This window comes from Eptesicus fuscus, chromosome 14, assembly GCF_027574615.1.
Source record: "Eptesicus fuscus isolate TK198812 chromosome 14, DD_ASM_mEF_20220401, whole genome shotgun sequence".
NCBI lineage: Eukaryota > Metazoa > Chordata > Mammalia > Chiroptera > Vespertilionidae > Eptesicus > Eptesicus fuscus.
Genome location: NC_072486.1, coordinates 206,962 through 219,947, shown reverse-complemented (window position 1 = coordinate 219,947; position 12,986 = coordinate 206,962). Strand labels below are relative to the sequence as shown.

Sequence of the window (12,986 nt, the reverse complement as noted above, 5' to 3'; positions counted from 1 at the left end):
CAGAGGTAGGTGGGCCGTGTGCACAGGTAGGTGGGCCGTGTGCACAGGTAGGTGGGCCGTGTGCACAGGTAGGTGGGCCGTGTACACAGGTAGGTGGGCCGTGTGCAGAGGTGGGCCGTGTGCAGAGGGCTGGCACGGGCACAGAGGGTGTGAGTGGGGTCCTGGCCACCATAGGACCTGAGCGGGGCAGGAGGACGGGGACCCCACCCTCAGAATGGGGGTCACACCTTCTCAGGTGTTTGGGGGCCTCCCTGGGCTGGAGGGGCAGAGGCCTGGTGGCCAGGTGATGCCATCTGCCATGACAGGGGCCGGAGGACGGGTGCCGGGCGATGGTGAGGCCGTGTGAGCTGTGGGTCCTTCCCAGCCCCATGGTCTCGCACACGGACGCCTGCCCGTCCTGGGGGGTGCAGAGGGCCTGGCACTGGCCCCACCTGCCCGCACCTGCAGAGCTCCTGCTGAGTGACGCCCTCACGGGGTCGGACAGGGTCCCCGGTGTGGGGAAAGGGTGGAGTGTGGGGGGTGAGGATGTTGGTGAGCGGCTGTGACAGGCCTGCTGGTGGGGTTGCTGCGCTGGGAGTGCAGATGGAGGCTGCCGCTGGGCTGGGCCGGGAGGGAGGGGCCGGGAAGCCAGCAGCCGGGGCTCTGTCTGCCCAGCCTGTGGACTCTGAGATGCTTTGTTTTCCTGCTTAACTCCTTATTATGGAAAACTTCAGATGTCCCTGAATAGAGAGAAAATGATAGAATGAGGCCCATCTTCAAAACTTATCGGCCAGTTTTGTTCCATCTGTACCACCCTCGGGCCCCCCCCCCCCCCATCTTAGGGCAGAGCCCAGACGCCAGCGCGAGAGTTAGTTTTAAAACTTCACAGTTAAAGGGGATTGTGAGACACTCAGGCCTGCGGATGTGCAACAATTCGAGGCCATTAGACCCCTGTTCACAGAGCAGCCAGAGGACAATTGTTGACGGGGCGAGGGGAGGTCACTGGGGACACGTGTTTTCAAACGTCTGGTCCCCCCCCCCCATGTTGGCGTTGCACGGCGATGTGGGCGGCGGTGCTGGGCACCCTGAGGGGGTGAGCTGGGCGTGCGCTGGCTGTGAGGCCCAGAGAGCGGCCCAGGCCTGACCCTCGGCCTGTGGCCGCGCACAGTGGGGTGGAGGGACCTGGGCATCGATTGTGCCCAACCTTGAGCCCCACTGTGTCTGCCATGGCTTCTCAGTGACCCCTCAGCCCCCCGAGATTCAGAGTCAAGGATACCTAGCCCCCCAGAAGCAGAGCCCCAGGAACCACAGCCTAACTCAGAACTGGGTGCACGGGCTCTGGACTCCACCGGGGGGAGGGCTGGGCTGACCTCACAGCTAATGCTGACCTCACAGGGGCTGACCTCACAGCTAATGCTGACCTCACAGCTAATGCTGACCTCACAGCGGGCTGACCTCACAGCTAATGCTGACCTCACAGCGGGCTGACCTCACAGCTAATGCTGACCTCACAGCGGGCTGACCTCACAGCTAATGCTGACCTCACAGGGGCTGACCTCACAGCTAATGCTGACCTCACAGCTAATGCTGACCTCACAGCTAATGCTGACCTCACAGCTAATGCTGACCTCACAGGGGCTGACCTCACAGCTAATGCTGACCTCACAGCTAATGCTGACCTCACAGGGGCTGACCTCACAGCTAATGCTGACCTCACAGCTAATGCTGACCTCACAGCTAATGCTGACCTCACAGCGGGCTGACCTCACAGCTAATGCTGACCTCACAGGGGGCTGACCTCACAGCTAATGCTGACCTCACAGCTAATGCTGACCTCACAGCTAATGCTGACCTCACAGGGAGCTGATCTCACAGGTAATGCTGACCTCACAGGGAGCTGACCTCACAGGGGCTGACCTCACAGCTAATGCTGACCTCACAGCTAATGCTGACCTCACAGCTAATGCTGACCTCACAGCTAATGCTGACCTCACAGGGGCTGACCTCACAGCTAATGCTGACCTCACAGGGGGCTGATTTCACAGCTAATGCTGACCTCACAGGGGGCTGACCTCATAGTGCTGACCTCACAGGGGGCTGACCTCACAGCTAATGCTGACCTCACAGGGGGCTGACCTCACAGCTAATGCTGACCTCACAGGGGGCTGACCTCACAGCTAATGCTGACCTCACAGGGGGCTGACCTCACAGGGGGCTGACCTCACAGGGGCTGACCTCACAGCTAATGCTGACCTCACAGGGGCTGACCTCACAGCTAATGCTGACCTCACAGCTAATGCTGACCTCATAGCTAATGCTGACCTCACAGGGGGCTGACCTCACAGCTAATGCTGACCTCACAGGGGCTGACCTCACAGCTGAGGGTCAGGCCACAGGGAGGAGTTCTGGGCTGACCCCTGCGCCTCCTCTCACATCCAGGCTAATGCCATCCCCTCCCCAGGACTGGGGGGCGCCCCGAGGAGGGAGTCACAGGGCCTGTACCTCACGACCGGGGGTGAGAAGCGACCCCACTCTGGAGAGGAGAGGGCGCCTCGAATCCCCGGAACTGGGCGCTGAGCATGCGCAGGGGCGCCCTCTCTCCTCCACGCCCTCCCACCCCCTCCCACCCCCCCCCTCCCCTCCGCCGCCCCTCCCCCCATTCTCCAGTCCTCACCTGGGCACCTTCCCCCCCGCCCCCTCCTAAGTCCCGAGGGCCAGCCTGTGTGGAGGTCCAGGTCACAGCAGGGATGCAGGGCAGGTGCCCCCCCTGCAGGGGGCGGGGGAGGGGCTGTAGCGGGGGAGGGGCCGCCACCCACCGGGTCCCTCTGTCCTCCTCCTGGCTCCCCCCACCCCACAGCTGGGGAGCCCGTGGGAGGCAGGGGGTGGGGTGGGCCTGGGAGGGTGGGGTCAGGGTGGGCTGTCACCAGGGCGTGCAGGAGGCGCCAGCCGTGGAGGGGCGCCCTCCCGCTGCCTAGCCCGCTGGCTCCACGTCCTCTCCCAGCTCCTGATCCCCAGCAGCTTCCTTCATTCTGTTTATTTTTTGGTTGATTCTCCCCTGAGGATATTTTTTTCACTGATTTTTATTTATTTTTAAAAAATCTATATTGTCGAAAGTATTACATATGGCCCGGCCTGCGTGGCTCAGTGTTTGAGTGTTGACCTATGAGCCAGGAGGTCAGGGTTCAATTCCCGGTCAAGGGCACAGGCCCGGGCTGTGGGCTGGATCCCCAGTGTGGGGCGTGCAGGAGGCAGCCGACCAATGGTTCTCATTATGGATGTTCCTCGCTCCCTCTCCCTTCCTCTGTGAAATCAATAAAAATATACTAAAAAAAACAAGTTTTACACATGTCCCCGCCTCCCATTGACCCTTTCTACCCCGCCCCACCCCCACTCCAGGCCGTCACCACCTTGTCTGTGTCCGTGGGTGCTGCGTAGATGCATACACGTTCTCTCCACCCGCCTCCCTCCCCACCTTCCCTCTGAGGTTCTGAAGTCTGTTCCCTGCTTCCGTGTCTCTGCCCTATTGTGTTCATCAGTTTATGCTGGTCATCAGATTCCACGTGTGAGTGTGATCATGTGACACTTGCCTGTCTCTGACTGGCTTATTTCGCTGAGAGCACACTCTCCAGGCCCCTCCAGGCTGTTGCAAATGGTGAGTTCTTTACACCTGCAGAGTGCTCCATGGTCAGATGGACCCCAGCTTTTTTATCCACGCGTCTGCTGGTGGGCACTCGGGCTATTGTAGATTGTGCTGCTGTGAACATGGGGGTGCATGCGTTCTTTCTGGTTGGTGTTTCTGATCTTTTTCCATTGATTTTTAGAAAGAGTGTGTGTGGGGGGGAGGGATAAAAGAGAGAGAAAATATGGATGAGAGACACATCTGTTGGCTGCCTTCCTGTGCTCCCGGCAGATGGAACCTACAACCCAATAAGTGCCAACGCTCTAACCACTGAGGACACCAGCCAGGGCGAGGGTCACCTTTTTTAAAAACAACATTTTACCTAATTAGGAAAGTAACACCAGGTCATGGTCAAAGCTGGGAAGCCTGTACAGAATAAGTAGAATCCCTCACAGTCCCGCCACCCGGCGTGAAGTGCTGGTACCATGGTGATGCATCGTAGGCAGGTGTGGTGATGGAGTGCCCTGGCCAGGTGCCGCTGCGCTCGGGCCATGAAGGCCAGCGACTGCCGTGACGGGTGGACGGGGCGCCTGCGTGGGGCGGCCCCACACAATAAGTTACGTCCCAAACCCACAGGAGCAGGCGGAGACCTGGGCAGGGCTCCACCCTCGAGACAGGTCCCAGTAACGACACGGTCCTTAGTCGCTGACCCAAAGACGGGCTCCCATGTGCATCTCTCTCGTGGTTGTTATTTATGACCGAAATCAGGCAATTGTCCCGAAGACACCCACCCCCTACCTCCCGGGCTCTCCCTGACCTCGGCCTAGCTCCCCCCTCCCCACAGCGGGTGTCTCCGCTTCACCCCCGGACACTGTTGGGACAGGTGGCAAAACTGGAGTGTGGGCTGTGGGCTGGATTCACGTGTCCTCTCAGCGTGGGGCTTGTTATGTGGGCGACTGCACCGAGATTGTCCTTGTAGGCACACGGATGTGCATGTGTGTGCGTGCGTGTGTGCATGTGTAAGGAGGGAGACAGAGAAGTGCTGGCCCTGAGAACTCCGTGCTGATCTCGCAGCTCTTCTCCGCGTGGAAACCGTCCAGACACGAAGTTTAAAAAACACCAGGAACGGGGAAAGCTCCCTGTGAGCCCGCGCCTGCACCTTCGTCCCCGTGAACTCGCGGGGGGGGGGGGGGGCGCGGTGTCGGGCGGCACCCTGCCCGCTGGTGCTGGGCCTCCCCTGGACCTCACAGATGGGGGGTTGCTTTGCCGTCCGTCCGTCTGTCTGGTGGGGGTGCTGGCTGCGTCCCGTGTCTGAGGGCACCTGGGCTGCCGCCACAGCGCGGGGTGCGGAGGTGAGCGCCCTCCCAGCGCCAGGGACAGGGCGGCGGGAGGCGCGGGAGCCTGGCATTCCCCGGAGGTGGAGTGCCGTCCTGGGCGGGGACAGCTGGATGCCCAGGTGTCCCCTCCTTCCCACCAGCAGTTCGTCTGCAGGCGCGGCTCCCCGCTAGGGAAAGGCACACGCGTGTTTGCAAGTATGTACGCGTGTCCTGACCCAGCCTGTTAGCAGCACACGTGTACATAGTGGCGTGTGTGTGTGCCCAGTGGCACGTGTGCTTGTGTGTGTGCACATGTGTGCAGAGCACAGTCTGGCTTTTCTCGCTCGGCCTTGCGTGGGCCGGGGTGATGCTGGCGTGGGGACGTGTGCTGTTGTGAGGCAGCCACGCTCTGCTCTGCTCTCTGGTCAGTGCACATGTGTGTTTTCCCGTTTTTGCTTTCACAATCTCCATCAGCTTTTAAAATCCTCCCGACACCTGTTTGTGTGAAGTATTTCATTTCTGGCTGGTGAGTGGCGGGGTCCTGGGGTGGCCTCTGGAATGGGGTCCTGCATCGGGGTGTGGGTGCAGGGCAGGACCCGTGACCTCGAGCCCCCCTCCTGCCCACGTGGCAGAGACAACCCACCAGGTGCGGGCCCCTGTTGAGGGGTGTGCGGGGCGGAGGTCAGGTCCTGTGCCGTCTTCCCAGAGGCCGGCCCGAGGCCCGTGTCCCAGGCAGCCACCTCCGGAGACGGCGGCTGGTCCAGCACAGGTGGTCAGGGGCCCAGGCCTGGGGAGTGACCGGCTGCCGGGACCGGAGGTGACACCACGTCCCTTTCTGCCCAGATCACCAGAAGCTGGAGAGAGAGGCTCGGATCTGCCGCCTGCTGAAGCACTCCAACATCGGTGAGCGCGGGGGCCGGCGTCCCCTCCCCCCGCAGCGGGCGGCCTGTCCCTCCGCCCCGAGGCTGCCCCTTCTGCATCAAAGCCCCCCCTCCCCCGCTCCCCGGCTCCCCCTCATCGGGGTCTGGGCCAGGCAGCCCCTTGGGGAGATGGAGGCCACCCCACCTTCAGGAACTCCCAGCCCGGGTTCTCGGGAGGCAGGCAAGGGCCTGGATGTCCTGCGGCTCCAGAAAAGCCACAAGGAGGCTGCTCACAAAGAAAAACGGTGGAAACCACAGACACGGCAGGCACAGCCGGCTGGGGTCCGAGGCCTGGTTCTGCAGAGCCCTGGTCTCAGCAGCCCCGGACCCAGAACTGTGGGGGGAGGGGGTCCCACCCGCCAGCCGCCCCTCGGGGACAGGGGACACGTGCAGCCTCCAGAGCCAGGTCTGGTCTCGGGGTGCCGCTGCGGGAGGCCCCTTCTCTCCGACACCCCAGAGCGGGTCTGTGGGTGGGACAGTCGCCGGAGCTGCTTGGTCCCCAGACGGTGCTGACCCTGGAAACGGGTGGGTCTCGGCCTGCCTGGCCCTCTGCCTGCCCTTCGCCCCCCGCGGGCTCCTTTCGGGGCCTGGTATGCGAGTCCCATTGGGATACCAGACACCCCATGACCCGGGCCTGGCCATCAGGGCCATGGCTTCCCTCCGCTCTGCGTTCCCCGCCCCCGCGTGGTGGGAGCCCAGGCCCTGGGGGGCTCTCCCCTCACAGGGCGGCTCCACTGCCTGGCTTAAGGTCTCCTGTCCCCGCAGTGCGCCTGCACGACAGCATCTCGGAGGAAGGGTTCCACTATCTGGTCTTCGATCTGTAAGTGCTCAGCGTTGGCCGGGGGGGGGGGGGGGGGGGCAGGGGGGTAGTCCCGGCTCCCTGGCCTCGCCCGTCTCGCCTCCCCATTGCTTAGCGCTGGGCTCGTCCCGTGGCTGAGGCCATTGCTCTGGGCCCTCCTCCAGACAGAACCCTCGGGGGGGGGGCAGAGGAACAGGCCTCCCAGCCCCTTCTCTCCCTCGGTGTCCTCACCACCTGGGTGAGGCACCTGCTGGCATGTGCACGGAGTGTGAGAGTGCACGTGTGTGGCTCTGGTTCCATGTCAGGTCCAGCCTGACGATTGAACCGGGCTGAGGTAGGGAGGTGGGATTTGAGAAGAGAAAGAAAGACAGGACAGTGGGATTCGGGAGGTCCACAGCTCTCGAGAAGCTCTGGCGGCTTTTTTTAGTAATACAGTGCTTTTTATACATAAGACTAAGCAGGGAATCACTCACAAGGAAAACATTCTTTGTTTTTCTAAAATCACTACTGGAGGGATAAGTTGAAGGACAGGTTTCTTGTGACAATAAATCTCACTAGTTGGGTACATATTTCTTGGTAAGCCATGAAAGTGGCTCTTATCCTACTGATAGCAGTCATATAAACAAACCTGGGAAAGCTCTGTAGGCAGGGGCTGCTCTCGTTATACCGATTAGTTGCCATCCAAACAGGCCTGGGAAATCTGTGGGGGTGGGTGCCAGCCTTGCTAGCCCTACAGGTGCAAGGACCGGGTCAGCTTACAGCCCGCTCCCCACAGTTCCATGTGTGCATTTGTATGTTGATGAGTGCATGTGTGAGTGATCCATGCACGCGTGTGAGGGATTTGTAAGGGTATGTCTGTGCATGTGTGTGTATCTGGGTGCATGAGTGAACTGTGATTTGCAGGGGGTGTGCATGTGTGTGTATGCGTGGTTTGCGCATGTGTATTTGTGGGGCGTGCATGTGTGCATCATGTAGTTTGTGGGGTGCGTGCATGTGTGTGTGCGTGCGGGGGCTGAGTGGGAAGGCACCTGGCCTGGCCGCCTCTGGCTTCCTGCTGGATTTAGAAGTGGTGATCTCACCCCTGCTCCCCGACAGCACCCCCGCCCCCCCATCAGCGCTGTATTTAGCTTCTGTGAGTCAGTGCCCTGGGGACGTGGGGCGGGCAGGGCCATGGGCTTCAGGCAGCCCTGGGGCCTCCAGGCTGCCAGGGGCCAGGAAAGCCCCACCGGGTGCTGTCGCCATGGTGACGGGGCTGCCTGCACCGAGGACACTCTCTTCCTTAAAGGACAGCTGCCTCGGGCCCGGAGGCATGAGGCCTGAGGAGCCCTCTGCCCACTCAGCTTCCTCAGTCAGGGGAGGCTGGACTGTCCCTGCGAGGGTGCGGCCTCCGCTCAGTGCCGTGTCCCACAAGACACCACTTCGGGTCACCCGTCTGGCCAGGTGGCCAGGCCCGCGGCTAGGCTCTGCCCTGAGCGCTGTCCATGGTCCTTCAGAGGTGGCAGTGCCAGGCCCCGAGCTGGAGGTGCCCTGACCAGGGACTGGGTGGCTGAGGCGGGCCTGTGGGACTCAGGAGCAGATGGGGAGGGAATGGTGTGTGTGTGCACGCTTGTACATGTAAACGTGTGCACGTGTATGTGTGTGCCCACAGGACTTTCTTGTCCCTCCTGCCCACACGACCCTGCTTTCTGCCCCTCTGTCCACACCCACGTGTCCCAGCCCAGGGCACCTTGGAAGGGCCGGGACCCCCTCCGGGCAGTGGCTCTGGCCCGGGGCCACCCATGGAGGGACTGACCCTGCGGGAGGGTCTGCGGACGGCGATCGCTTTCCTGGCCGTGGGACCTGGAGCCCCTGCAGACCTCGCCCCCGGGGAGGCCAGACCCCTGCTCGGAGGGGCCGCCCTCTGGCCTGTGGGGGCGGAGGAAAACCCATCTTCTCCTCAAGGCCCCAGCACCACTGCAGACCTGGGTCACTTGGGCGGGTCACTGACCTCAGCTTTCTGAGCTTGAGTGCCACTGTCACGGGGGGCGGGGGGGGGCAAAATGTGAAATGCCCTCAGCGAGCCGTCAGTCCTGGGTGGCCGGCGATGGGGCAGAGGTGCTGGTGGAGGAGGTGGGGGAAGTGGGGGAGCTGGGGGGGTCGTAGGGGGGAGGAGGTGGGGGAGCCGGGGGGGGCAGTAGGGGGGAGGAGGAGGTGGGGGAGGGGAGCCGGGGGGGGCAGTAGGGGGGAGGAGGAGGTGGGGGAGGGGAGCCGGGGGGGGCAGTAGGGGGGAGGAGGAGGGGGGGAGGGGAGCCGGGGGGCAGTAGGGGGGAGGAGGAGGTGGGGGAGGGGAGCCGGGGGGTAGTAGGGGGGAGGAGGTGGGGGAGGGGAGCCGGGGGGGCAGTAGGGGGGAGGAGGAGGTGGGGGAGGGGAGCCGGGGGGTAGTAGCGGGGAGGAGGTGGGGGAGGGGAGCCGGGGGGTAGTAGGGGGGAGGAGGTGGGGGAGGGAGAGCCGGGGGAGGGGGGAGCAGGGGGAGGAGGTGGGGGAGGGAGAGCGGGGGGGGGAGAAGGGGGAGGAGGGGGAGGGGGAGATGCCATGGAGGGGACTGACGGGTGTCCTAGGCCGTGACCCCCGTGTGCTCCCGCAGGGTCACTGGCGGGGAGCTGTTTGAGGACATCGTGGCGAGAGAGTACTACAGCGAGGCGGATGCCAGGTGGGTGAGGGGCCCTGCCCCGCCCCGCCCCGCCCTCACTCTGCCCCACACCTGCCCCTCTGGCCCCGCTGCCCCTAACACGGGCCAGGCAGACAGTCAGCTGGCGGAGATGCCAGTCTGCCCACCCGGCGGAGCCCACTGGGCCCTGTGAGCGGGTCGGGGCAGGGAGGGTGGCCGAGGGCAGGGGACCAGGCCCCGGGGAAGGGTGCTGTCCTCGGGGTGGCAGGCAGGTGGAGAGCAAGCAGGTGGGCGTCCCCCTGCCCCCTGCATGTCAGTGCATGGCCCCAGCCGCCCCCACTCCCCGGTGCCGCCTCGTGCAGTTTCCAGATCCTTGTCCCAAAGACGGACCTGGATTCCTCCCCCAGCATTCTCCGGGGCCACCCTTACGGCCAGAGTCCTCTGCCCCCAGATGTTCGCCCTGGAGTCCCTGCGGGGTCCGGGCCGTGGACAGGAAGCCAGGCCCCTGCGTGTGGGGGAGGGCCGGGCCCTCCAGGCAGGGCCTCCCAGGGGACGAGGGGACTGTGGCCCCAGAGGTGCCCTCTGCAGTGCGGCTGCTGGGGGTGCAGGGCACGTCCTGGAGGGTAGGCCACGGCGGGGGGGGGGGGGGGGGGCTGCGTCCCCGCCTGTGGGCCGGATGCCACCCTATCTGTGACGGGAGGGCTCCTGACGGCTCTCAGCTGAGGGCGGCCGCCCCCCTGCCCTCCTGGCCAAGGAGACGGGCGTTTAAAAAGGAAGAGGCTGGCCGTGGCCTCTCTAGGGAGGGGATTGTGGATGCTCTTCCATTTTTAATCCTTTGTCTATTTTAAAGCTTTAATGAATATGCATCACTTTTCTAATCAAGGAAAATGAAGGTGGTTTTTTAAAGTAGCTTTCTCTGACTTGCTTCCGCACCCACAGGCCACCGTGCCTGCTGTGGGGCCGGAGTGCCCGTGAGAAGGTGTGAGTGGGTCCTGGTGGCACCCGAGCTGGGCAGCTGGGGGGAGGCGGGGGGAGCCGGGCCACCGCGGGGCAGGCGCTGGCCGGTTCTGAGGCTCCTCGAGGAGGAGTTTCATCGCAGGCAGCCTTCTGAGAGGAGGGAGGCACTTCGTCTGCTTAGTGAAAACGCAGGCAGTGGGCACAGCCTCTGCCTCCTGCTCGCCTGTCCAGGGCGGGTGCCCGCCTGCCTGCTGGGAGGTCGGATCCAGGGCCAGGCTGACCTCACACCTGCCAGGGCCCAGGGCTCCTGGACTGAACTCACTGGAGGAGGAGGGCGCCCCCTGGCTGCTGGGAACAGCCGCTGCCCTCACTGTCATTTCCCGCCCTGGACCCTCAGTGCCCACCACTGGGCACCACCAGGCCTGGCACCTTCCCTTGGTGTGGGAAGGGGCACGGCCCACAGCCCTAGCCCGGCTCTGGGCCTGGGGCCCTTGGACCCTCCCTAGCTGCTCACAGGGACTTCCTGGAGCGCCCGTGTGGACCACGCCCTGGGCACGCCATACCCAGTGTGCCCACCCCACGCCCACCCCCACCCCCACCCCCAACCACCCCCACGCTACCACCACCCCTGCCTCTTCGCCTGTGCCCACCGGGCCCCTCCCGCATCCGACCTGCCCCCCAAGCCAATCACCTTTGCTCACCTGCCCCTCCCTCCGGGCCTCACCCCTTCACTCCTGGGAACCCTCCTGCCTGCTCCCTGCCCTCGTGCACAGTGGGGCCCCCCGGCTTTGGGGCCCTTCGGAACTGGCCCGGGGGCGGGGGCTCTGCGCTGGGCCCTCCTGCGACGCCGTTTCCTCTCAGCCAGACGGGGAGGAGGGATGCTCCCAGCCATCCCCGCGGGAACTCTCAGAGCCTCTTTCCCGGGGTCCTGGCCCCGAGGGGAGCCGGTGTTTGTTGTGCTGGTGCTTTGGGTCAGGACGGAGTCGGGGGGTCACCGCGGGCGTCGTGGGGAGAAGCCCGTCGGGAGGGCTGCGTGTCCTGGGGTTGTGCTGAGGCAGGAGCCCCAGCCAGACCCGGGCGGCTTCCCTGACCAGTGACCCCCAGGGCCTGTGTCCGATGGGCGACCTCGTGTGGGCCCCTGGGGTCCCTGGGGGAGGGAGGCCCGAGGGAGTGGTTTGGTGACCTCGACCCAGGAGGCGGGCGAGGCCCCTGAAGAGGAGGCGGATTCTCGTTTCGGAGGAGGAAGCCGAGCCGTCTCATCAGACCTGGGAAACAGCGTTCGAGACGTGTACAGCCTGTTTTAAAAGCCCCAAAAGCTGTTTGGCTCACGAGATGGGGGGGGCGCCGTGGGATGCCGGCTGCTGGCGCGGAGAGGAGCCCAGAACCGCGAGAACACGCCTGGGGCCCGGCCAGCGTCTGGGACGTCTCTCGGGAACAATCCTGACCACGAAAGTGACTCTAAACTGCTTGGAACGTGGCAGCCCGAGGAAGAGGTGCGTGTCCCTGAGCCGGGAAGAGGCAGGACCCGTGGCCGGCCGTGGTCTCAGCTTGGAGGTCAGTCCAGGGCGAGGGCGAGGTGAGGGTCCCGGAGCCGTCCCCAGAAGTCCCCAGACTTGGCTGTCGGAATGGGCTGCTCCCCAGGCCGGGGGTGTCCTGGGCACCCACAGGCTGCAGACGGGACTCCCACATGGGGGAGACGCCGGGAAGAGCCAGCCAGACGCTCAGCACTGCCCGTGGGCAGGTGGCACCGTGCTCGCCCAGCCCGTGGCGAGCCTGGCCGAAGCCCGGGAAATCCGGCTCCTGCCTGCCCAGGCGGCCGGGCCGTCGCGCGGGGCCTGCAGGACAGTGGACGGCAGGATGCAGGCCTGGATGTCGGCGACATGACGAGCCCTCGGTGCTGGGAGAGTGCAGACCCAGCGCCTGCTCAGCGGGAGCCCAGTCCCCAGGAGGGGGCTACCCCGAGGGCAGCTGTGCAGACGTTTGGGGAACTCCTGCCAGGCTGAGCCCGAGAGAACGGGGTCCTCCGGTTACCGCGGCCTCAGTCCGTGGCTGGACGCCGTCCGATGCACACAGGACCGGTCGCCCAGGACGCCGTGGGGACCCCGTGGTGCTTCGAGGACGCCCGACCCGGAGATCCAGAGGCGGCCGGAGGGCGGGGCCTCGGGTGAAGACACTCATGGATTTGCCCAGAGCGGAGACCCCTTCGCAGCTGCGGGCGGTCAGGGCGGAAAGGCCCCCGCGGGCGTGGACAGCGGCTGGAGGCACAGAGGCTGGGCCGTGAGGCCTCTGGTCCCAGCGGGAAGGTCGGGCTCCGCAGGACAGCGGGCTCACAGCGGGCACGCAGATACCCCCACCCGGGGCAGAGCCAGGGTCTGGCAGCAGCAGAGCAGGGCACGCGGGTCAGCGGGGTCACGCCGCCGCGTGGGTGCTGCGTGGGGGCGAGTGAGCGCGGGTGGCATGAGCCCCGTGCTCCTCGGCACGTCCTGGGGGCTTTGTGGGCCTCGCCTCCTGCCCGAAGCCCGGCGTGGGGGGTCAGCCCTGGGGGCCTGCAGTGACAGGTCAGCAGGGTGGGTGCTGCTGGACATGGCTGGGGACACAGGCAGGGCCGTGCTAGGCAATGAGGGAGTTGTGGGAGGGGCGGGGCAGGAGGGAGAGTCTGGGCCTGGCTGCCTCTGACTCCAGCTTCAGCCGAGGGCGTCGCTGGGGGGCGTGGGGGCGGGGACTCCATGGGGGACTCGGTGCAGTGGCT

At 64.8% G+C, this 12,986-nt stretch overlaps 1 protein-coding gene across 1 annotated transcript in view; it reads left to right on the top strand.

Moving 5' to 3' along the window:
* Nucleotides 1-12,986, top strand: part of CAMK2B (calcium/calmodulin dependent protein kinase II beta) — a 47,163-nt gene that overhangs the window by 14,311 nt on the left and 19,866 nt on the right. The window contains exons 3-5 of the mRNA XM_054726195.1: nt 5,758-5,817; nt 6,600-6,654; nt 9,257-9,322. Of these exons, the coding sequence (XP_054582170.1) occupies nt 5,758-5,817; nt 6,600-6,654; nt 9,257-9,322 (181 nt within the window). The remainder of the gene's footprint in view (nt 1-5,757; nt 5,818-6,599; nt 6,655-9,256; nt 9,323-12,986) is intronic.